This window comes from Pseudorasbora parva, chromosome 12 (genome assembly GCF_024679245.1).
Source record: "Pseudorasbora parva isolate DD20220531a chromosome 12, ASM2467924v1, whole genome shotgun sequence".
Classification (NCBI taxonomy): Eukaryota; Metazoa; Chordata; class Actinopteri; order Cypriniformes; family Gobionidae; genus Pseudorasbora; species Pseudorasbora parva.
This window is the reverse complement of record NC_090183.1, coordinates 34,256,493-34,279,571: the sequence shown is the minus strand read 5'-3', so window position 1 is coordinate 34,279,571 and position 23,079 is coordinate 34,256,493. Positions and strand designations below refer to the sequence as shown.

The 23,079-nt window shown below is 37.6% G+C and overlaps 1 protein-coding gene across 2 annotated transcripts in view; it reads right to left on the bottom strand.

The window, feature by feature from the left end:
- The window catches only part of oca2 (oculocutaneous albinism II), a 118,629-nt gene that overhangs the window by 42,838 nt on the left and 52,712 nt on the right, over positions 1-23,079 (bottom strand). For both annotated transcript variants that reach the window (XM_067458455.1, XM_067458454.1), the window contains 4 exons: positions 19,986-20,118; positions 10,109-10,256; positions 5,777-5,834; positions 4,735-4,843 (listed from right to left, as the gene is read on the bottom strand). In XM_067458455.1, coding sequence (XP_067314556.1) covers positions 4,735-4,843; positions 5,777-5,834; positions 10,109-10,256; positions 19,986-20,118 — 448 coding nt within the window. The remainder of the gene's footprint in view (positions 1-4,734; positions 4,844-5,776; positions 5,835-10,108; positions 10,257-19,985; positions 20,119-23,079) is intronic.

Sequence of the window (23,079 nt, the reverse complement as noted above, 5' to 3'; positions counted from 1 at the left end):
GTAGTGTACGTTTATACAACAATTCAACAATAATAAAATAATGCATTGACACAAAAAAAATAATTTACTTTTGATACTTAAGTACTTTTGAAAACAAACTTCTGTACTTTTACTTAAGTAAAAATCTGTTTTTACAACTTTCACTTGTAACGGAGTAATATTTGACCAGTAGTGCTTTTATTTTACTCAAGTAATGAAGTTGTGTACTTTGTCCACCTCTGCTTAAAGGTAATCAATAATTACTGGAGGAGATTGGCATCACTAAGAACTATTAGGTACTATGACAAATTATAAAGAATTATTAAACAATTAATAATCATTAATGTGTCTGAGATGTGAGCAATTGTCTTTATTACTTTTATTTTGGAATCTTTAAATCTCCTAAATTTAATATAATTACTGATTAGTTAAGCTTGTATCTATATTAGCTAACAGTAGTAGCTGAAGTGTTAATGTAGTACTACTCATTAGTCCTGCACTAATTCCTACATAGTTGCCTAATAATGACGGACCATTATTCTAAGTGTTCCCTCCAAGCCTACTAATAATTAATTTTTTATGTAGATTGTTTTGCAATTTTTATACATAACAGTTAAGTAATACAAAGTTGTCTGAGTCTGACCCTCAGTGATGTAAATGACATGCACTATTCAAATATCCGTTATGTCCCTCATGTTTGGATGATTCCCTGAAAGGTATTTTGTATATTTTAAAATAATCGTAATTCCCAAAATTAAGCTCCAATTTCCTATCTGGGTCTTTGAATATCCTTTCATATAATGAAAACCCAGAAGAAAGAAATTCACGAAGCTTTAATCTCTTTGAGACTGTGATTAAAAAGTTTGTTCAGGTTCTCATAAGATAAGAAGAGAATAAGAATCCACCCGATATTTAAATTTAAAGTCATTTTTGAGGCATTAAACATAATTTGGGGTCAAACACAACATGAAGCATTTCATTAAAAAGTTTCACATCAGTTGGCTACCTTTCCACAGAGAAAAGAACAACACATAAATCATAATTCACCACCACTGACAGACAGACAGATAGACAGACAGACAGACAGACAGACAGACAGACAGACAGACAGACAGACAGACAGATCATCAACTTTAAACACTTTTTTTGTAGATACAGGCATCTTTTCTTGAAGAGTATATTATATTCACTGATTTGGATGGCACACACACACACACACACACACACACACACACACACACACACACACACACAAGCACTGTAGCTCATGCGTGGTGTGAAATGAATCCCAGACTTCTTCCACACTGGCACTGGGACGATTTTGTCACAACACAAGTCCAAAAAAAGTAACTTTTGATTTGCTTTCTGCTTCAGTGTTCCCCCACGGCATCCAACTGAAGATGGAGGAGGAATTGGGGGCCTTCAGCAGTGCACAGCACAAACAGAGCAGAAAAAAAGAGCGAGACAGAGAGAGAAGGCTCTGCAATTAAAAAAACTTTCCTGAGAAACCTTGGAGGCTCATTCATCATACCCAAAACAACAGGTATTCCGGCCCGTTGAGTGAGACACAAACACCACCTCATCATGTTCTTCTTTTTAAAACAAATGTGTTTCTACAAGCACCTTTTTATAAAGAACCCTGTCTCTCGCTCAGGATGTTCCAGGAAGAAATGAGCTGTTGCGTGTTTTCTACTTTGATTAATCTTACTCTGTTTCCACATTCATTATTTGGTGGTACAGCTTTTTTGCTACCCGGGAGATAAATGATGTCTTATGTCTTAATTTAGTTATTTATAAATAAATGACTATATCAAAAGCTGAGATAGTAACATTTAATATGCATGTGCTCCAGATAAAATTTTCTCAAACTTAAATAAATGAATAATGCTTGACAGCACAGAAGAGTTTTTGGTTAACAATGAACAAAAATCAATGTTGATGAGAGAGGTCAAAGTTCAATAGTGCATCTTTAAAGGTTCCCTAGAATGAGTTGAAACAATATTTTACATTGTGCTCTGATATCTGCATCCAGATATGTTTTTACTGGTCCAACCGATAGAAATTGTCCCTAGAATGAAATGGTCTGTTTTTGCCTTATTTGGAAGGGTCATGAATAATAATGTTGAGCTCTGCTCTTATTGGCTCATTTCAGTAGCTCACACAAGTGCAGTTATTTAGCAAAAACAGCCGCATACAGCACAAGTGGCTCATGAGTCATGACAGAAGACAGACGGACTGATAATGAGACTTTAAAGAGAGAAAATCTCAAGTGGAGATTTCTAAAATGAAGCTTACTTGTTTATTGGTGTTTTCAGATCATCCACATGCACGAGAGAGAGCTCTTGTGCACATGGTTGGCAGATTGCACATGTTTAAGCAAAACACTGGATAGAGTAAGTGTTCTTTTATTAGAAAAGCTCTGATTGGGTGATGTAAAGGACTGAAATCTGGCAACCGCAAGCACGAACACTCGAACTAGGAATGTGGTTATTTAAGTGTCAAAATGTGATAGTCTCAGTTGAGCATTATTGATTTGTATGCGGTACATTTCACTGTGGATTCTTTGGAAAATCAGTTAGCAATTTTGGTGAAGGCTTTGCAAACAGACTTTTCTGATATGGACTCGACATTATTGCCACAGCAACATGTAAGTAACCGTGTTAATTCTAATGCCGGATCTGTGTCCAGTAATTTCTGATATGTAATGATTCATGTACAGTCAGGTGTTCTTTGTCTATAAGTCAGTAAATCAAACCAGTGACTAAATGGTCAACTTCATGTTATTTCTCTTAGTAGGATGAAAATAATCTGTTATTTAAAATGTGATTAAATTACATTTAAAAAAAAGTGAGTAAAAAACTATTAAAAAACGTTCCCTTTGCAATCGCTGGATCTGTTGATCAAAAAGCATAAGCTTATCAGTGACTGGGTTCTGGACTTGCACTAAAACTCCCATAGCATGCAGAAATCGAATTTCAATGAAATGTTTTCTCCATTCAAGCACTTAAAATGGCTGTGATTAGCTACAATGCTCATCACTGCAACCTGTCATACAGCAATCTGAATATAATACCACAGTTCTATATACTAAATATAATGCCACAGTTCTATATAAATGCCATTAACAACACTTTTCATGATTAGTTAACTTTGAGAGCTTTAATAGTAAAAACATGCTAAAAGTTTTCAAGAGAGTAACATGTAGCTATTTCATAAACAAGACGTTAGCCAATCACCGCAGTGGGCATTTACACTGAAGTCTCACAGCAGACCCTTCAAACAAAGCGTTCAAATCAGAGTAGGAAAATCTTCTTTTATTCTAAATGATGCCCATTTTTTATGTAAAAAACATAAATGCACCTTGGCAAACATTATTAAACAAAAAACAATGCAGTTTATAACCCCTTTAAAAATCCTTTAAAAAAAAATTTCATGGACCTAAGTGACCTTCCAGTCTTTTTTTCCTTCTGAACACTCTTTGGGTGAGTTAAATCCACAGATGCACTGTTACTGCTAATGTTCTTCATAGAAATGTGCTAATGCTCACTAGTCAATTATAGAATAATCAAAATGTAATTACATAATTTTTCTGGGAAATGGATGGTCTTGGGGCTTAAGAATCACTTAATTGTCATGAATGTGCTTTTCGTTGGAAAGTCGTGTGGAGCCCTGTTAGCACAGTGCATCCTGTGTGCTCCATTGCCCTCCAGCAGGCGCACTGTATCCTCGCCCATGATTAAATAATCAATATCAAAGGTCAAACGGAGTGGTGATGTGTCAACCTAATGAAAGTCTAATGACAGTCATTTGCAGCCCATGCTGGCCGGCCCTGGTTTTGATCAGAACGAGGAACTGAGGAGAATTTGAAAGCAGAACCAGACTGTTGTTGGAAAATGGTAATGTACAGTGATTATTTTTGCGATCATTGCCAATTAATTATGTACACAGCTGAGGAAAGGAAAAAAACTAAACAAAATTTGTATGTATGAAGAGATGCTCATTTTGAAAATCATATTCATGTGTCATCCCTCCACAAGATCAAACTGTCCACAAATCAGAATGGATTATCGATACACAATCAGACCCGAACACTATAGCATCCTAAGCGAGCTGTGTGGCTGGCATTTTCTGATTGACCAACTCGTTCTCACTAATAATGTTAGGTGAAGTTCTCAATCTCATTTCCATTAGTAATTGACATCTCATTCACAGTGTAATAAACATGTCCACAAACCAGTTAGACAAAGCTAAAGCAAAAAGGAAAGCTGTGTGGCGGGAAGAAAAAAATTCAAACAGAAACAAAAGACTAATTTTGGGGCGAGTAATACTAGATGTTTTATTTAATTTCACTCTACTCCATTGTTATGGCTTTGTGTTTGTGACTCTTTCTACATTTAAAGCCCAGCTGCAAACAATTACCACATCAACACATTGACAGATTTATACACGCACCAATTAGATCATGGGAGGATGTGGCCAGCTTTATTAGAATAACATTTGTTTCTCTATTTGTATTCTATGAACCCTAATATAATGCATATAAAATGAAATGTGTCCTCTGTGGTAGTGGAATTAGGACATCATTTGAACATTTCTAAAATAGCAAAGTATTTTTGTGATTCAATTTCCTCTGCTCAAACAGAGAGGAAACAAGCCCTCATAATTAGATAGTGGGGCATGTAAACAGCGGGGCCAGTTCAGCAATAGAAACGGATGAAGCCTGATTATTTGCGTCCTTGTTTATCTCTCTCTTACCCAGATCCAGATGTATGGCAGGAACAAAGGAGTTCAGGAAGAACATAAAGATGACCACCCCAAGGACAGTCAGGCACTTGACCAGGAGGATTTTGTCAGTTATTCTGTGCTGTAAAAGACCATGAAAGACATGTTTTAGAGACAAGACGTGACTAATACTTATTATGCTTATTATTACCAAGCAAATATAAAACCATCAAATTTCAACTGATATTTCAAAAGACATTATTTTACTGTGTACCCACATGAACCAATTCTCACATGAATCAATTGCATTAAACAAACATAATGTGTTCATGTATCTTCAGCATCATGGAATGAATACATTTTAAATGACTCAATTAAGTAGTTTCAAAGTGAATTTTGTATGACTCCCTGTCATGATTTAGACATTCAATTTTATATATTCATTCATCCACTTCAATTTAATATACTTTAATGTTACACAACTGAATTATAATACTGCAGTAGCTAGTTGACAAACTTCTAGCTAGCAATAGCACACATTAGCATCTTAAATGCTAAGCGTTAATAGCTCTTTCAACAAAGCCGTAATGACATTATTGTATTAGTCCACAGTCTAAGCAAATGCTCCACTCTTCTCCACAATGGTAACTCACAAAAAAATTCTAATAATTCCAACATAATTTAATATTAAACTCTATTAAACACAATCAAGTCTCACCCTCTCATTTTGCTCAAAAATACATTTAAAAAACAAAACACTTTTACCCCCCGCCCAGTTTCAGTTAATGCAACACAAAGCATTCATGCAACACAACACAAATGGATTAATTTTGGCTTCAATTTGGCTTGTTTTTAAGTGGATTGAACAGAATCAAATTAAGTTTGGACAAAATGTTTTGCAATTGTGTTGCTTTCGCTCATTTTAATTAAGCAATTTGAACAAGCAGTAAAAATCTTTTTTTTAGTGAACGCCGACCCCGCTGGAATAAGATAACATCGGGAAAGATAAGGCAGGGTTAGCAGAGAGGTACAACACTTAATCAATCACAGCCATCTTAACGCAGCTTTGTTTTACCTTTTTTTGCAGTTCTTGAATATTGTGCTCCCAGTTTTTATCTTCCTGTGATATTTGCCTGTGAGAATAAAGGAATAGAACAGAATAGAGTGTGTTAACACATTCTTTCAGCCACCATGGACACCTGTAAATGAGTTAGAGAGGTGATTTCATGTGGTCACCATGAACCTTTTCCACTCAGTATGAGGCTGTAATGGCTTCTGTGATCATTCTATCTGTCATCAAAGCAAACCACGAGCTCCGCATAATCACAAGCAGAGCTAATCGAAATTATTTAGTTAAAAAAAGCATTTATAATTAACAATACAAAAAAACCAAGGTACTGTTGAGATCAAAATGATTCTGCATTATTCAAAAATCAGCTCTCTACAAGAACTTCAGAGGGCTTATGCAATCGAGAACAATTACTTACTTTTCTACAGGTTAATTATCAATCATCATGGGCTTCTGCACACAACAGGTGCCATGCAGTGGGAATGGATATATTTTGCACCTGATAAAGTTTTTTCAAGTCATCTGATACTAAGACATTTATCTTAGTACCTTATCAAAATGGCTATAGATTTTAAGGCTTGAGACTTTGAGAATTCGTCTTGAGCAGGACTTAACATTAACTTTTTTGCTCACGAGCCACTGAGGTTATTGAAGTTACTAGCATTTTCCACATCAATACCATGGGAAAAAATTGCCATATAGATATTTTTGTTTTTATCTCATAATTTGGCAGCAGGTATATTAGGCTGCTTTTAAGACTTGACACACTCACACACATGCGTTTTCTTTCTCTCGGTTTACAGTCACTTAAAGGGGGGGTGAAATGCTGTTTCATGCATACTGATCTTTTTACACTGTTAAAGACTTGGAATCCCATACTAAACATAGACAAAGTTTCAAAAGTTAAGGTGGACGTTTGATGGGAGTATTTCTTTGTCAAAAATACTACTTCCGGTTAGTCATAAGTTTCGGCAAGTTTTTTGAGATCATGCGTTCCCATTGACGTTAGTGGGGGCGGAATTTCCTTGTATGGGCCTTACGGACAATTCTACCGGAAGCGCGTGAGAGAGAGCGAGGGAGAGAGCGAAAGCAACAGGCTAGAGGCTACGCCCATCAAAGCGCTGGCTTGTAGGATGCTAAACAGGTGATATAACCAGTAGCTACTGACTTACCCACTGATAGGCCGGCGGTCGATCTGTATTAGCACTTTCCTCACGCGACGGGCGAATCACTTTCCTCACGCGGCAGGCGAATCACTTTCCTCACTGAGCGAATCACTTTCCTCACGCGGCGGGCGAATCACTTTCCTCACCGAGCGACTCACTTTCCTCACGCGGCGGGCGAATCACTTTCCTCACTGAGCGAATTACTTTCCTCACAGAGCGAATCCCTTTCCTCACAGAGCGACTCACTTTCCTCACGCGGCGGGCGAATCACTTTCCTCACAGAGCGAATCACTTTCCTCATGGGCCTTTCACACCGAACGCGGCAACGGCGCCGCTGCGCTAAGAAATCCATTCATTTCAATGGCTTGCGCCGCGCAAGGACGGTTTGTTGCTGCGCCGACCAAAGCGCACGCGCAGCGGAGCGCACCCTTGACGAGCTTGCGCTCATGCCGCGGTCAAAGTTCAAAATATTTTAACTTTTGCCGCTGCGCTCTGTGACGATTACCCGCGCGGCCAATAGAAACGGTACATCGAAAGAAACGAGCACGGAAATCAAAATGGATGAACATCTTGTACTGTGCGTGTCAGTACAATAATATTATTATAATATAATACACACATATAGGCCTACACACAAACAATGTGCAAACAAGGCATATACATAATAATGATAATGATATATTGATATATGTCTTATTTATATGCCTTGTTTTCACACTGTGTGTGTGTGTATATATACACCTCTTCTTCCTTGCTGCTCTCTCTCTTCTTCTTCTTACTAGAAGGGTTATTGCTATCGCTTAATCGCTCGCTTTTTAGCACGGGACAGATACATATTTGCTGCTGATTGAATGAATAGAAATAGGCATCTCGCAAAAAGTTTTGAAAACTCCGCCTACTTTGCGCTGGCCAGTGAAGCGCATCTGAAGGGCTGCGCTGAACCCCGCGGCAAGCGCAGCGCATTCCGCGTTCGGTGTGAAAGGCCCATCACGCGGCGGGCGAATCACTTTCCTCACTGAGCGAATCACTTTCCTCACAGAGCGAATCACTTTGCTCACAGAGCGACTCACTTTCCTCACTGCAGCGCGCTGCTGCACACGTCATTATTTAGCTCCACTCACACGACACGCCCCCACCCGCTCGGCTTTTTTCGGAAAGACTCGGAACAGCGCATCTTTCTTATATATTATAAAAAAAATAAAGACTTTTCGGAGATATGCAGGATGCAATGCTACTCTATAGGTACTCAAGATTGACATGACACTGACTGAAACTGAGTGTTTCACCCCCCCTTTAAAGCATAACTGACTGTGATGACACAAATACTCATTTAGAGTATTTAAGCACAATGGCTCTCATTTATCAATCTAGAAACGGGCGTATATGTTGGCGTAAAATTATGCTTACACTCCTCTCACCGCCTGATTTATGAAGCTGTGCGCACCTCATAAATACACCTCAATAACACGCCCCTATATATTCAAGACTCCGCCTCCCCCATGCCCTCATTTCACGCCATGGACACACAGAAGACGGCAAAGAAGCGAAACTTCTCCGACGTGGAGATCGGGCGCGTTTCAATCATCTCACTAGTCCAGTAGTCAGGGCACAGGACATAAGTCAATGGGCTGACTCCCTGATCAGTGCCCTGAATAGTGGACTAGTAAGATGATTGAGACGCGCCCATCAAGACCATCATCAGGGAAGTGGCAAAAAGTGAAATTGTTTTATTTGGGAGTTTAAAGAGTGGGATTAAAGGCACCCACAAAAACTAAATATGGACCTAAATTACGAGAAGCTTATTGTTAATAGTGTGGGGGTTGAGAAGCGCACTCCAGCAGTTTAAATAGCTGTTTGGATGAGAAATGACCTATCACAATGCATTATTTTACAGAACATGTTTTGAAACAATTAGCATTTAATTTCGTATCACGGCACAAGTATTGGGGTGTACGATAGTGATGATGATGTGATGTGGAGTATAGCCTACCATTCATTCACATTAATAATTGCATGACAATTTGTAAGAATCTTTTTATTATTATTATTATGATTTTTATTATTAATGACACTTATTGTTATTAAAAAGAAGAATGTCGTTATTATTTATTTTATTATTATTATTTAAAAGAAGAAGAATGTCATTTTTATTATTTTGTCAGTCTGAATTATTTTCAGTCCCAGTCCGTGCGCAGCTGCCGGGCCTAACCCTGAAACGTCAGGTAAAACGCACAGGCTCGTAACTGGAGGAATACATGCCTCAAATGCTTTGGTAAAGTCACACAAATTAAACATTGAAGTCCATGTTGCACAAAAATAAGCACTGAAGTTTATAATTACTATGTTGTTGTTGTTTTTTTACAGTGGGTCATAATATATCATTAGCATATCTTTGTCAGTGCGTTTTGTGGTGTTAGGAATTGTTTTTCTGCGCATTTTCACACTAACTCAAAACGTGCGTACACCACCTCCTGAGCTGGCGTAGGATTTGAGCGTGCCGTACGCCAACGTCCATATTGATAAATCTCAAAGTCACCGTGGGGTTGGGTGTACGCAAGGTGTACGCTGGAAATTTGGTGTACGCACTTTTGATAAATGAGGGCCATAAAGCAGTGAAAAAGAACAAAATCTCTGGGAATGAGTCAAATTATCTCATAGTGAAATTCAAGCCCTGTAACACCAATAATAATATAACACCACCAATTACGCCATGGATCAATGTCAGTACAAAGGTGTTTACCAGCTGTAGCAAACTTTTCCGGAAAGTTCGTTTTGGCAAGCTGTTTCTAACTCGCAAAGCAAACTCTAAACGAAGGTCGTTTTGGCCTGATTTTGTTTGAAATGATGTCACATCCGTTCATTCTTCGTTTTCGCTTGAAGTATATCGGGGCCTTTACACACTTCTGATAAAATCCACCTGCATTTGGCAGGTGTTAGCATCAAGCCCTGATCTTGAATATAAGTGAAGCTTAATTTGTTTTGTTCAATTAGTTTCCACCATTTAGACAACAGAAGTGGAAAAAAGTGCAAAAAACAAGAACTAACAAGAACTAAAAAAAAATTATATTCAAAATACATCCCTGATTTTAAACACCCTGCATGGTGTAGACAGACTGTTTTTATTTTAACCAGACAGTCAATGAAAAGAATGGATTGAGCATGAGTGTAGCACCTCTGGAAGGTCTTGAGCTGCTTGCGCAGAAGGCTTTCCAGATTGAGGACCTTCTGCATGAGAAGACACTTGACGGCAGTCTCCTCTCGGCTGGCAGGGTTAATACGATGGGCTGTCTGCCTCCACACCAGAATCTCATGCTTCAGTTCTGCAGGGCGACACAAATCGTGACAAGATAAACGGTTCAGCAGTAGAACAGACAAATACGAATTAAGATAAGAATTTCAAATCTATTCCAAAAAAAACTGTGAAGAAACAGATAACAAGAACTATTAAAGATAGGGATTTATGGTCAAACAGCCAATCCAGAAAAAAAGGGAGGGATAATTATAACACTTTGTTAGCTCATTTAGAATATTTTTAGACCAAAGCTTTGCAGTTGGTCATCTTTGGCATGCCTGGTGTCATTACCTGTGAAAATGACTTCTTTTACCGAACAGAGTTAAATCTCAGATTTTTGTAATGCATTTCAAATACTCTGACCGAATTATTCATTCATTTTTAATGGAAGCAATAACTGTTTAAAATTTGAAGGAAAAACCTATACTTAATGCTTGAGGCTGACTAAAGGGGTCATAAATTGAGAGATCAAATCTTGAGACACATAAAAGGGTTATTGTACAATAAATATATCCTGTAAGTTTCAGAACTCAAGAAAAAAACCAAGCTCAGAAAATGGCTCGTTTCGGATTGTGACACAGTATGACATAAATACAAGACATGCAAACAGGATGATAGAGATCCCTTTGACGTTTTGCAGTGCACATTTGTGGAAAAACACAAGAAGAAAGTGTGGATGAACTTTATTTTTAATGAAGTTTCAGATCACGGCAGTAAGAAACCATTCTTTTGTTGGCTTTGTTTTTTACTTGCAGATTCACTTATAAACAAGACACCGTTGTGCAAAGACTTTTCAGATGGACTGAAAATAAAAGATGATGCAGTGCCGACTACACTGGATCTGACAATTACGTATGTTTTGTGAGTAACAATGCTTTTACAATGTGTCACTGATGCTTTGACGTTACAAACCATTTGATACGCACTGAATAAATATACTATAGCGCCACATTAAAGCTGTGAAAAGGTGTGTTTCGCTGTTGTTCCTTTGCTTCTGAATTTATGGGGATAATGTGTTGGACTATTTTTGGGTACGGAAGAGAGCATGTAGAAAACGTTGCTTTTGTTATTGTTTTGATCTACGCCGTTCTCTGTAACCCTGAATAAAAGCTTCAGTGAGCAACATCTGTTTTGTCATCCGTAAGACATTGCACCACGAGAGTTTCACTTTCTTTAAAACACAACAATGCAAATATCAATGTACAAGATTTTCACTTTATCGAAAGGAATGAATTACCTATAAGAACAAAAGTGTGACAAACGATGGTACATCCGTTCACAAAAAAACACTGTAACTATAACTGTGAGTACTTAAAACTAAGGCTTATAAAGCATATAATATGCATCAATGTTTCACAATTGGCAAATGTTTCGAACTATGTAACAAGTTTTCAAAACAATTCCACATAATTCAGCATTAGCTAGTCTGCAAAACCAATACTATAACTTAATATGATGGTAATTATTATGGTTAACTGTAAATTAATTCTATGGTGTTATTCTATAAAAGTAACAAGCATCCCAAAAAGTCTGATTAAGCAGCATTTTCAAGCACTTCTTTCATTCTCAGTGAATACATTTTTTCCCCCAGCAGATTAAAATGGCTGTGAGTTTACATTTGCGTCTCTGACACTGAGGGCCAATTACTATTTATATTTAATAACTGGCAATGGCAGTTTTAAAAAACAGTGGCCAATAAAGTAGGTAAAATGGTAGATAGAATAAGGGTGAGTAAATGATAACAGAATAAATCGATCTAATGTAACGATAAGAAGTATCGATGTTAAAAATCAAAGGCTATTTATATATTTAAGTGACACATTTGTTTTACCACCACATTTTCACACAATGTCTTCTATGCGTTATCACCAACACGTTCATTCTCATTTAAATTACCTTTCAGAGCTTGTGAAAGACGCTCGGGCCAGTGCTAAATCTTCACGAAAGTTTATCATTTGCTCGCGTTTAAAGCCTTGCAAAAGGCAGCGCGCACTCATCTCAAACACCGCACAAATAGGCCACTGAATTGAGTCTTCTTTTACTTACTTTTGTGCTTCAGTTTATAAATGTCTATGGTTTTGCATAAAAGTAGAATAGAGCACCATGAATTGTTCTTGACACACACAGTAACTGAACATTTTAAAAGCTAAAGGTAAATGCTTAATAAACATTAATAGGAGAAACTGTGACTCTGTCCTGCTTCAAGCGCATCATTGTGCTTTGTGTCACTCTGTGTGTGTGTGTGTGTGTGTGTGTGTATATATATATATATATTTGATTGCAGTTGTGAACTGGTTGTGTAAAATAAGCACAAAATATCACAAAATCGACATACTGATAGATATGTCCCTGAATCTAATCGTGTCATAATCGTATCGCAGAGCTTTTTGAGGTATCTGAAAAAAATGTGTCAACTATGAAGCACAGACTAGGCCGTTACAAAAAGAGTAGAGAAGGTAAGGAAAGGAAAGGAAAGGGAAGAAAAGATAATAGGGAAGGAGAAAGAAATATATAGAATAGACAAGGTTTTGTTATAGTCCTTCAGCATGACTCCACACCATGTGATGGTGAGGCTGCTTGGAAAGCTTTCCAGAAGCTAATTGACACAGTAATGCATCATGCCGAGGACCTGGAAAACTATATCAGCCGCACAGCAGGTTTGATTTTTTTGAATGTGAGGCTCTGTGGGGACTTGAGGCTTTACAGAATTAGAAATTGGACTGGCATTGAGTGGTCACCATCAGGCCTAGTGGAGGTCTTTCCTTCCAGACGCAGCACGTACACGGAACCGACAAGCCGATAATTTATGTTCTGTTCCTTGAAGAGCAGAGTTCTAAAACTTTGCATCAACTTCACACTGACCAACATTCTCTCATTGTGTTAGCCAGCCAATAACCCAATAATTACAGAAAGGAGGGGGAGATTTGCATTCTGGCTGGTGCTAGTTCCATGCTGATGATGTCTCAAAGGGACGGCAATCCTCACAGTAGGCAAAGGCCAATGGTGTAGGAAAACATATAAAGTGTGCCCCCCTGCCTTCTGAGAAAGACATTCTCTTTTTAGTTGCTTGTCTGTCATCTTGCTTTATCTCTAAAATAACAGGCACAAAAAATATATATATATTTAATTAAGGCTCTAGGTTTGACGCATCCAGTCATGCAACCTGCAGGTGGTTTTCAAAATAACAGTTCTTGTGTAAACGGTTTCTAAATTAAAATTCTCAAATGCTGATAAGTTTGGTTATGACTCATAATATACACTCACCTAAAGGATTAACACCATACTAATACTGTGTTTGACCCCCTATCGCCTTCAAAACTGCCTTAATTCTACATGGCAGTGATTCAACAAGGTGCTGAAAGCATTCTTTAGAAATGTTGGCCATAAAGGGATGGACATGGTCATAAACAATGCTCAGGTAGGCTGTGGCATTTAAACAATGCCCAATTGGCACTAATGGGCCTAAAGTGTGCCAAGAAAACATCCCCCACACCATTACACCACCACCACCAGCCTGCACAGTGGTAACAAGGCATGATGGATCCGCATGTTCTCATTCTGTTATGACAAAATCTGCCTTTACCAACTGAAAGTCTCAACAGAAATCGAGACACATCAGACCAGGCAACATTTTTCCAGTCTTCAACTGTCCAATTTTGGTGAGCTTGTTCAAATTGTAGCCTCTTTTTCCTATTTGTAGTGGAGATGAGTGGTACCCAGTGGGGTCTTCTGCTTTTGTAGCCCATCCGCCTCAAGGTTGTGCATGTTGTGGCTTCTCAAATGCTTTGCTGCATACCTCACTTGTAACGAGTGGTTATTTCAGTCAAAGTTGCTCTTCCATCAACAATCAGTCGGCCCATTCTCCTCTGACCTCTAGCATCAACAAGGCATTTTCGCCCACAGGACTGCCGTGCATGCATATATATATATACACATACATACATACATACATACATACATATATACATATATATATATATATATATATATATATATATATATATATATATATATATATATATATATATATATATACATACATACATACATACATACATACATACATACATACATACATACATACATACATATATATATATATATATATACACTCAAAAAAATATCCAAATATGTTTGTTTTGTCCTGGCTGCAGTATGGGAATAGTGATTCTTCTTTACTAAAAAGTTATTAGGAAAACATTTTTTTTTAATCTTTTTATAAATTATAAAGCCTGGACGGCTGACAGGCCCAAAACAGATAAATGCTGGAAATTATCATGTCAACACTCTTTAAAAATTAATAATCATGCCTTGTTAAGAAACAACAACAACAACAAAAGAGAAAAAGCTTCCCAGCACTCTCGGAGAGACCATAATGAGCGGGAAGGCCTTAAGGACTCAGAGGTGCTTTACTTCTTCTCAATAAGCAAGTAACTTTTGCTATGTTTCACAGAACTTAGATTCAATCTTTTGCTTGAATATACTCGTGTCATATTCATTTGTTTAATAATTAGCATATTATTATTATTCTGATAAGCCTGGAACATCTAAACCTCCTCTCTCCCACCGTGTGTCAGAAAAGTGACAAAACATACTCCTATTATTTGATTTTTTTCTTTTAGTTCCTCTTTTAGTGATCGTTATAACCCCATAATCTTGTCACATTTGTAATATATTATATTAGTTACTTGGACTATCATGTTATGTAGGGAGTTTTTTTGGGGATGCAAGTAGGGGAGCTAAATAACAATTAGCCATTTGACCTGAATTATCATCATAACACAAATTGCTTTCACTTATTGATGAGATTATACCCTCAAGGTGGCAAGCCCAGCAGATTCGCGCCATAGTTGTTGCCTGTGTTGTGTAACTTGTACGTGAATGGGTTGGAGGGGTGGAGGTATCAAGATAGGGGTGTGATCCTTTTGGGTAGGGGTGTGTTTGTCTTGGTGATTTCAAATATCAACAGTGTTTACCAGAAATCCCCTACTAAGGCACACATATCGCATTCAAACGCATATCAACTCATGCCGTGACAAAGCAGGTGAAAGCCATCACTGCAGTGAGACGTGTTGTAAAGCTTCCTGGGGGACAATTTTTGAATTTGTAATGAGTGTGAGATTTGACATTTGAGGTCACTGCTGTGAATTGGAGATAAAAGTCTTGAGTTTGGGTCCTTGAGTTAAAACTTATGGATTCTAAAGATGTGGACTACAGCAAAAAAATACAATGTATTACTTTTGTAATGTATTGCATTTTGGCGAAGTATATTATGATTCTATTGTCAGTCCCAGCATAGGACCTTACTAAGAAAACTATTTTGTTCCATGACAAAAAAACAAAAAAACAGTTACATAACATAAAGTACAATGGCTAATGAATTACAGAAATGCTTTGTATAAGGGTTTAAAGTGTAGCCTTGTTTAAAATGATGTAATCTTTTAAGAGTTTTCCAGCAAAAGCCACAGAACAGAGCAAAATGTTATCATTTCACATAAAGCAGATGAGAAAACTGCATTTAATAAATGAGACTGAAAACAATGTCATTGATATGACAATTTAAAACAATAGAATCAAAATACTAATGCCACAATTGTAATATTCATTAATAAAACCAAAATGTTGCTATACATAATAAGTTTCATAAACGCTTATACATATGAAAACGTAAGTAAATACTCAAGTGGTAGAACCACACGTTACGTTAAAATACGCATGGATACTCATAAGATCACTTTGTTTTACACTACTTTCTCATCTAGCCTAAATCTGCGGGTTATGAGGACATAAAACTGCTGTGACACTAAGCTGATCAGCATGCAGCTCTCATACACCATCATGCTATTTCATAGAATCAAAGGATGACTCAAAGTCCTGGCTTAAATTGGATGATCAACCACTGTGTGACTCTTAGAACATTTAAAAAAGAAAACATCAGGGTGATGGAAAGGCTTTGTGCTTTCCTTACATTATGACTTATTGGTATGGTGAAAGCCTCTCTGGAAACCCAAGTGCCTGTATTCAGAGTGTGAATGAAATGAATGGTTTATTATAGGGGAGCTATTGTCATACTTCAGGTGTGTGAGAGCTCAGGTGTGGAGGTGTATGGGAGATGTGAGGAGAAGGTCTCTATGGAGCAGAGGGAGCAGCTGCTCAATAGGCTAATGGCCATCTGTAGAGAGAGCTTGACAACTGGAGGACGACTCATCCGATCATTTATTTATTTACACAAAAAATTACGGAAAATTAAAACAAAAACCATTTGACTGATGTTAATTATGACCCACAAAAGCAAATAAAATGCACATAGAAAAAAAAAATCACACAAATGTTTCACACAAAACTAGATTGTGCTACTTTTTTACTACTTTTCTTTTTTTCATTTATTCTTCTTATTTTGATTTTTTTTACCTACATGTCATTCCAAACCTGTATGACTTATTTTTTGTGCACAGCACAAAAGACAGTATTGCAAGGGGTTGGGTTTTCCCACACAATTGGGCTATTTTGAAAAGGTTGCCGGAGGTAACCTGCAGAGCCGCAGATTGCAGTTTTTTTTTTTTTTTATTAATTTTTTTATGAGGTGGTAGAAAAATAAAAAACAAACAATATTTTACTCTTGTCATTAACATGCAACCTGTATCCAGATGTTGTCCACATACACATTGAAAAGACGAGTGTAAAAACGCTTTTAATCAGAATGTTATTTGATCGGCATGTCCTGGTCCAGAAGTAGTGGAAGATGCATTGTGATCAGATCTCAGTGGGATTTAAACACAATCCAGCCATTGTATCTACATTAAGAGGGCGACGTCATATAAATTCCCACCTCTCCCTGCCAGTCTCTCTGCATGGCTGTCAGAAAATAATGGACAGATGCCGGTTTTACTAGAAATTAAACTTATTTCAACTTTACAATAAACTGTGATCTTTAAAACAGTTTATTTAGACTGGTCTAAGACTGAGATTGCATCGGAAAGTAAAGTAGGCTAAGTGAATAAAAGCAATGGGCAATTATTTTATTTGTATCATCTTTACTCTTAATCTAGTGTCATATAGCCTACCCTTGTTTAGTTCTAATTAATGCTCTTTAATGAGATGTAGGATCTTTTATTTCTTTAAAACAAACGCGGTTTTCAGATTCTGCTGTGTTCTACATATTACACGTACAATACAAATGCTTGTGCACACCTTAATTTATTCATTAAAAAACTTTTAAATTGGTAGATTGAGTTCTCTATTTGTGATTGATTGTAGTTTTCTTGAATAAATCACAAAAATTCTGCGCTGTGTGTGTAAACTGCCACAGAGGCTAAAGCGAAAGTTAATTTATGCTGAGAAGCCATTTGAAGCTCTGCCTTTAAAACACGCCACAGGCATCATTTAAATATAATGGGGGAAAAGGAAAGCCAAACGGTTATCCAGATACAGAGGCCACTTGATGTGAACAACTGTAAACGTACCATGTCCTGATTGGTTAATGATCCGATCTTCTCGATCGGATCACGGTGATCGCATGTTAATGCCAAGTGTAAACACAGCCGTCAAAATAGAGAGAAAAAATAGACAAAGTAGACAAATAAAAATTTAAATAGCTAATTTAACTCATGTGTATTGATCCTTGGAATTAATACATAGCAACCCAAGGACCACTGAGAGAGGAAGCAACTCCATTGAGGCACATTTGATTTCACATCACATTTCACAGCTTCAACCACATCAGGAATTTTAAGGTAGGTTAATTGAGTGTGCCGTTGTAGATTAATTGCACATTGATGCTTCAGTAGACAAAACAAGGGTGAATGTGGAGAGAGGAAGAGCAGATGAAAAGAAAAGAATGTGTAGGCTATTAAAAATGGTCTTGACTGAGATCAGAACATTTTAAGTTGCATTTTAAGACAAAATTGTATGGAAAGCTGTATCAGCATAACATGCTGTGACAGAGTTATATCTAACATTTTAAGCAATTTATCATGCAAACTTCCTAATAAAAGAATTTTAAAAAAGAAGATAATTTAAAATGTACTACATCTAAACAAGTCTAGTTAAAAATTTGAAACAAAATAAAAAAAATATTAAAAAATTTTTTTTTAATTGACTTTCAGTGACTTTCCCCCCACTGACTTTCAGTATAAATAAATAAATAAATAAATAAATAAATGAACACTAAATGAAGGAAGGAAGGAAGGAAGGAAGGAAGGAAGAAAGGAAGGAAGGAAGGATGGATGGATGGATGGATGGATGGATGGATGGATGGATGGATGGATGGATGGATGGATGGATGGATGGATGGATGGCAGGCAGAAAGAAAGAAAGAAAGAAAGAAAGAAAGAAAGAAAGAAAGAAAGAAAGAAAGAAAGAAAGAAAGAAAGAAAGAAAGAAAGAAAGAAAGAAAGAAAGAAAGAAAGAAAGAATGACAGTCATGCAGTTTTGGAACAACATGAAGGGATGAGAGACTTTTGTCAATGTGAAGTCCATGAATTCATTTAGGTGAAAAAATATGAGAAAAAAATATGAATCCTGTATGCGGAAGAAGAGGGGAAGAGCAGAGCATGTCTGGACTCTCAGTGGAGGCGGAGATGGAGCGATGACTCCCTAGGTGAGAGTGGTATTGACCTGTCACTGTCTATGATGGCTTTATCGGCCTTTCTAGCTGCGTAAGAGCCTTCAAACTTGGGCTAAATGGGCCCTGTTCTTTCAGAATTTCACAAATCTGCAGCCATGACCCCGCTCTAACACGCACTTTGTTAGGATGTATTATTGCAGATAATAATATGAGAAATATATTAATTTTAAAGATGTAAATTAGTTAAGACCTGAAAGTACAATTTAATGATGTGCTTTATTTGCTCATGAACAGTTTTGGAGAAAATCACCTGAACTCTAAATGTCATTAATCACACCACAAGAAGCCCTTCATTAGAGACAAAGGGGAAAAGAAGAGGCAAAATAAATGAATAAATGTTGCTTGAAGAAAAAATAAAACATAAAATATTTGTTGAAAACAAGTTTTAAATTGCTGTCAGTGGAAAATGATGCTTTGTGGGCCCAGATGGTGTAATTACGACATCTACCAGCAGGGGCTAATGCTGGGCCATGCTAACCAGACAAACCTTGACCCTCAAAAAAAGTCCGGTCTGAGAGCAGTGCGTAAGTCTAGGTCTTGAGAGAGGTCATCTACGACAGGATTTATGTATTTAATACAGACGCGTTAAGGCTTTCAGCACAGGCTCATCCGATAAGAATAATGGAAATATCAGGGAAAACAGCCTGAAGCGTACAGGGAGACTAAACGCATCAATGTGATCGTGGGAAGTGGGGGAGGAGGGGAGGATGAAAAATTGATGTATTGCTGAGGTTATAATCATCCATGAAAGGGTAGACTGTGCCTATCCCAGTCACAGGGGCTCAAAGGCCAAATGTAAGGAGCTTTGGATAGGATATGAGATTTGGTGTAAATAGCGTATGAACGCTGTATGACACTCATTCACGTTCTCATATAGGAAGAACTGCTGACAGCGAGGAAGATCAAGTGTGCCCTCGACCACTCTATGGTTTTTAGAAATGATTGCTCATTCTTTAAGATCTAGGTCAATGGGATTATGAATAAATGTTTCATTGCACGTCAGAACAAAAGAGCTGGAATCATAAAAGGAGGAAATCTGAGTTGACCTGCAGTACACATGAGGATAGATCCAAGTGATTTTGGGAAACCTGATGCGCAGGAAGGAACAGAGCAGAATAAATGAATACTCACCCACGATTTCGCTGGATTCCTTGTTGTAAAGTTTCTTATTCCAGTACAGCAGTCTCAAAAAAGGAAACGAGGTCAGCAGCACCAGACAGATTCCCAGGAACATGTAACCCGTAAAGGCCGCAAAGTCAATCCCCTAGAGGAAGAAGAGGGCGGGTTCATTTTCACTCTTTTAAAATGCGAATACAGTGAACGTGCAATTAATTTGCTGCGGTATTTCATGAAATCTATTCTAAGCACTAAGTAGAGATCACATCCACTTTACCGGCTCTCCATTAAATGTGGATAGAGGCCTTGATTACATTTCATCAACAAAATCATATTCCCCTTTTTAATGCTTGCATCTTGATGCATTTAAACACTTATATAGGATTTAAATGAGCACCTGCATGAGGCACAAATCCTCTTAAAATGCTCTTGACTATTTATTAATTATCATTCATATCAAGAGCATGCAGCCCTTTCTAGCTTGATATGTCCTTGCCTGTGCACCCACCCCATCTCTCATCATAACCAGCATCACATTTTCAAATGGCACCACTGATAGAGATGTGTAAAATCTGTGAAATCTAATCCTACGACTTATCTCACAATATACGGCTGATGTATAACCCATTGTAGTGAGGTATCGATGCTTGTTTACACAATGACATATTCATATACAAGCAGTACAAGGATACAAGGGGGGAGAGAGAGAGAGAGAGAGAGAGAGAGAGAGAGAGAGAGAGAGAGAGAGAGAGAGAGAGAGAGAGAGAGAGAGAGAGAGATGAGCCAACAGATGAGCCATGAGCAGTTAATTTGTTACTGTATTAGTTCATCTTTGTTAATGTTAGTTCATAAAAGTACAGCTGTTCGTGGTTTGTTCATGTTTGTTCACGGTGACTAATGTTAACAAGATTTTAATAATGTATTACTGAATGTTGAAATTAACATTAACAAAGATAAATAAATGTTTTATAAGTGCAGTTCAATATTAGTTGATGTTCACTAATGTAGTTAACTAATGCCCATTATTCTATGTGCTACCCGTTTAAATACAAAATTATGTCTCACAATGTTACTGTTTTTTTAGTTTAAACATAACTATGATAGAAAGGATAAACCCAAATCCAATTTAAATTCTGTTATCATCTAGCAAGTGTTATATATTTCAATTTTAATTTGGTATTTTGGTATGCCATAAATTATAATTATGTGCCTATATAGAAATGTACCATGAGAAATGATAAATGAGTAAAAAGTGTGAAAACTAGACCCAGTCCCCTCTATTCCGTGAAGGAACTGGCAAGATACAAGATTATTGCATCCCTGTTGTAGTTCAGCTCAACTAGTGAATAGGAGTTCTAGGAATCTAGGAATAGGAGGTATTTTTTAGAAATAAAAAAGGGCTGGTAAAAAAGGTGTGTGTGTGGGGGGGGGGGGGGGGGGGGTATAACATCATAAAGCAGCTCAAGGTACAAAATCCTCCACCCTTAAACAAAACCATGATTGAAAGGATAAACATGGCCTTGTTTGATTTAGAAAAATAATTTTTTTTTAGATGTGAGCAAACAAACGACATGTATAATCTCAGATGCCACACAAAGACATGAGACTGGTGTACAGTGACCTCTACAGGAGATCAGGAAGAAGAAAAGAGAGAGAGAGAGAGAGAGAGAGAGAGAGAGAGAGAGAGAGAGAGAGAGAGAGAGAGAGAGAGAGAGAGGGGTACAAACATTCTTCCAAAAATCTTCCTTTGAACAAAGAAAAGTATATAGGTTTAGAACAACTTGAGCGTGACAAAATGATGACAGAATTTTAATTAGTGGGTGCCTTTAATATTCAAATAAAGAATGATATATTGGAAATTTTAGCGATAGTTCATTCTTCATTCAGTACATCTAAAGGCCAAGAGCTTTACTCTAACGTTTGAATCTCCTCAAAATAATGCCTCACCGATTCATTCGGGGCTAGCTAAGATTTGTGAGGATCTGTCGATAACATTTAATTAAAGCGGTCCTCTGCTTTATTCCTCATGGACTTCCTGAATGCCCTATCATACAGAGATGCATAAGTCCTCGATACTTTGTCAGTAATGCAGATGCAGACAATGGGCAGTTTTGTCCTGAAGGCATATTGTGATAATAACTAAGACGGTGTGTAAATGAGACCTCCACTCACTCCATATCTGTTGTCCCTGTCCCACTTTTACCAGCCATGAAAATAACTATGCAAAAAGACCTTCGCTGTTGGTGCTAGCTGATTAGTGAGCAGTCAGGGGCCACGGTCAGACCACAGTACGCCAAAGCCTGTCTGCCTGGGGCCTGGAGAAACGCTGATTGGCAGCTGAGATTTCTAGGAGTGTGACTGACGGCCCAGTAGATGCCAGAGAGAGAGAGAGAGCGCACAGGGTGTATGAGATGTCTCCTCAGCGACCCTGAAACACTCCTTATGCCCAGCCACAAATGTCTGATCCACAGAGAGCTCCACAGATGGATGCTTGACTGACCAAATGGCAACATCCCTGCTGTAGTGATCCTGTCGAGACCGATGGGGGGGCCCATTTGGACTCGCACAGCCCAAACAAACAGAGAAAAACAGACAAATAAAAAAGAGGCCACAAGTACAAGATGTTTCGTCGTGATTGACTGCTGTCTCAGAAATGCAGGACAGGCAAAGATCGTTCAGGGTTCCCACGGCCATGGAAAACCTGGAAACTTTGGTTTCCAGGTTTGGTCCCCAAACGCATTTCTATTTTCCTTCCTTCCACTTTCCACTCGCTATTTACCATCCTACTTTATTAAACCTAAAAATGTGTTGTTTTTTACAACAAACCATTTTTTACAACATTGGTATTTAAAGGGATAGTTCACCTAAAATGAATATTCTGTCATTGATTACTCGCATGTTCTTCAAAACATTTTCATTCATCTTTGAAACACAAATGAAGATCTTTATGAAGAGAGCTTTCTGTACTCTCCATAGTCAGCTATGCAACCAGCACTTTGACGCTTCAAAAAGTTCATAAAGAGATCGTAAAACAAACCCATATGAATTGAGTGGTTTAGTCTAAATTTTCTGAAGAGACTCACATGATGAACAAACATAAACATTCATC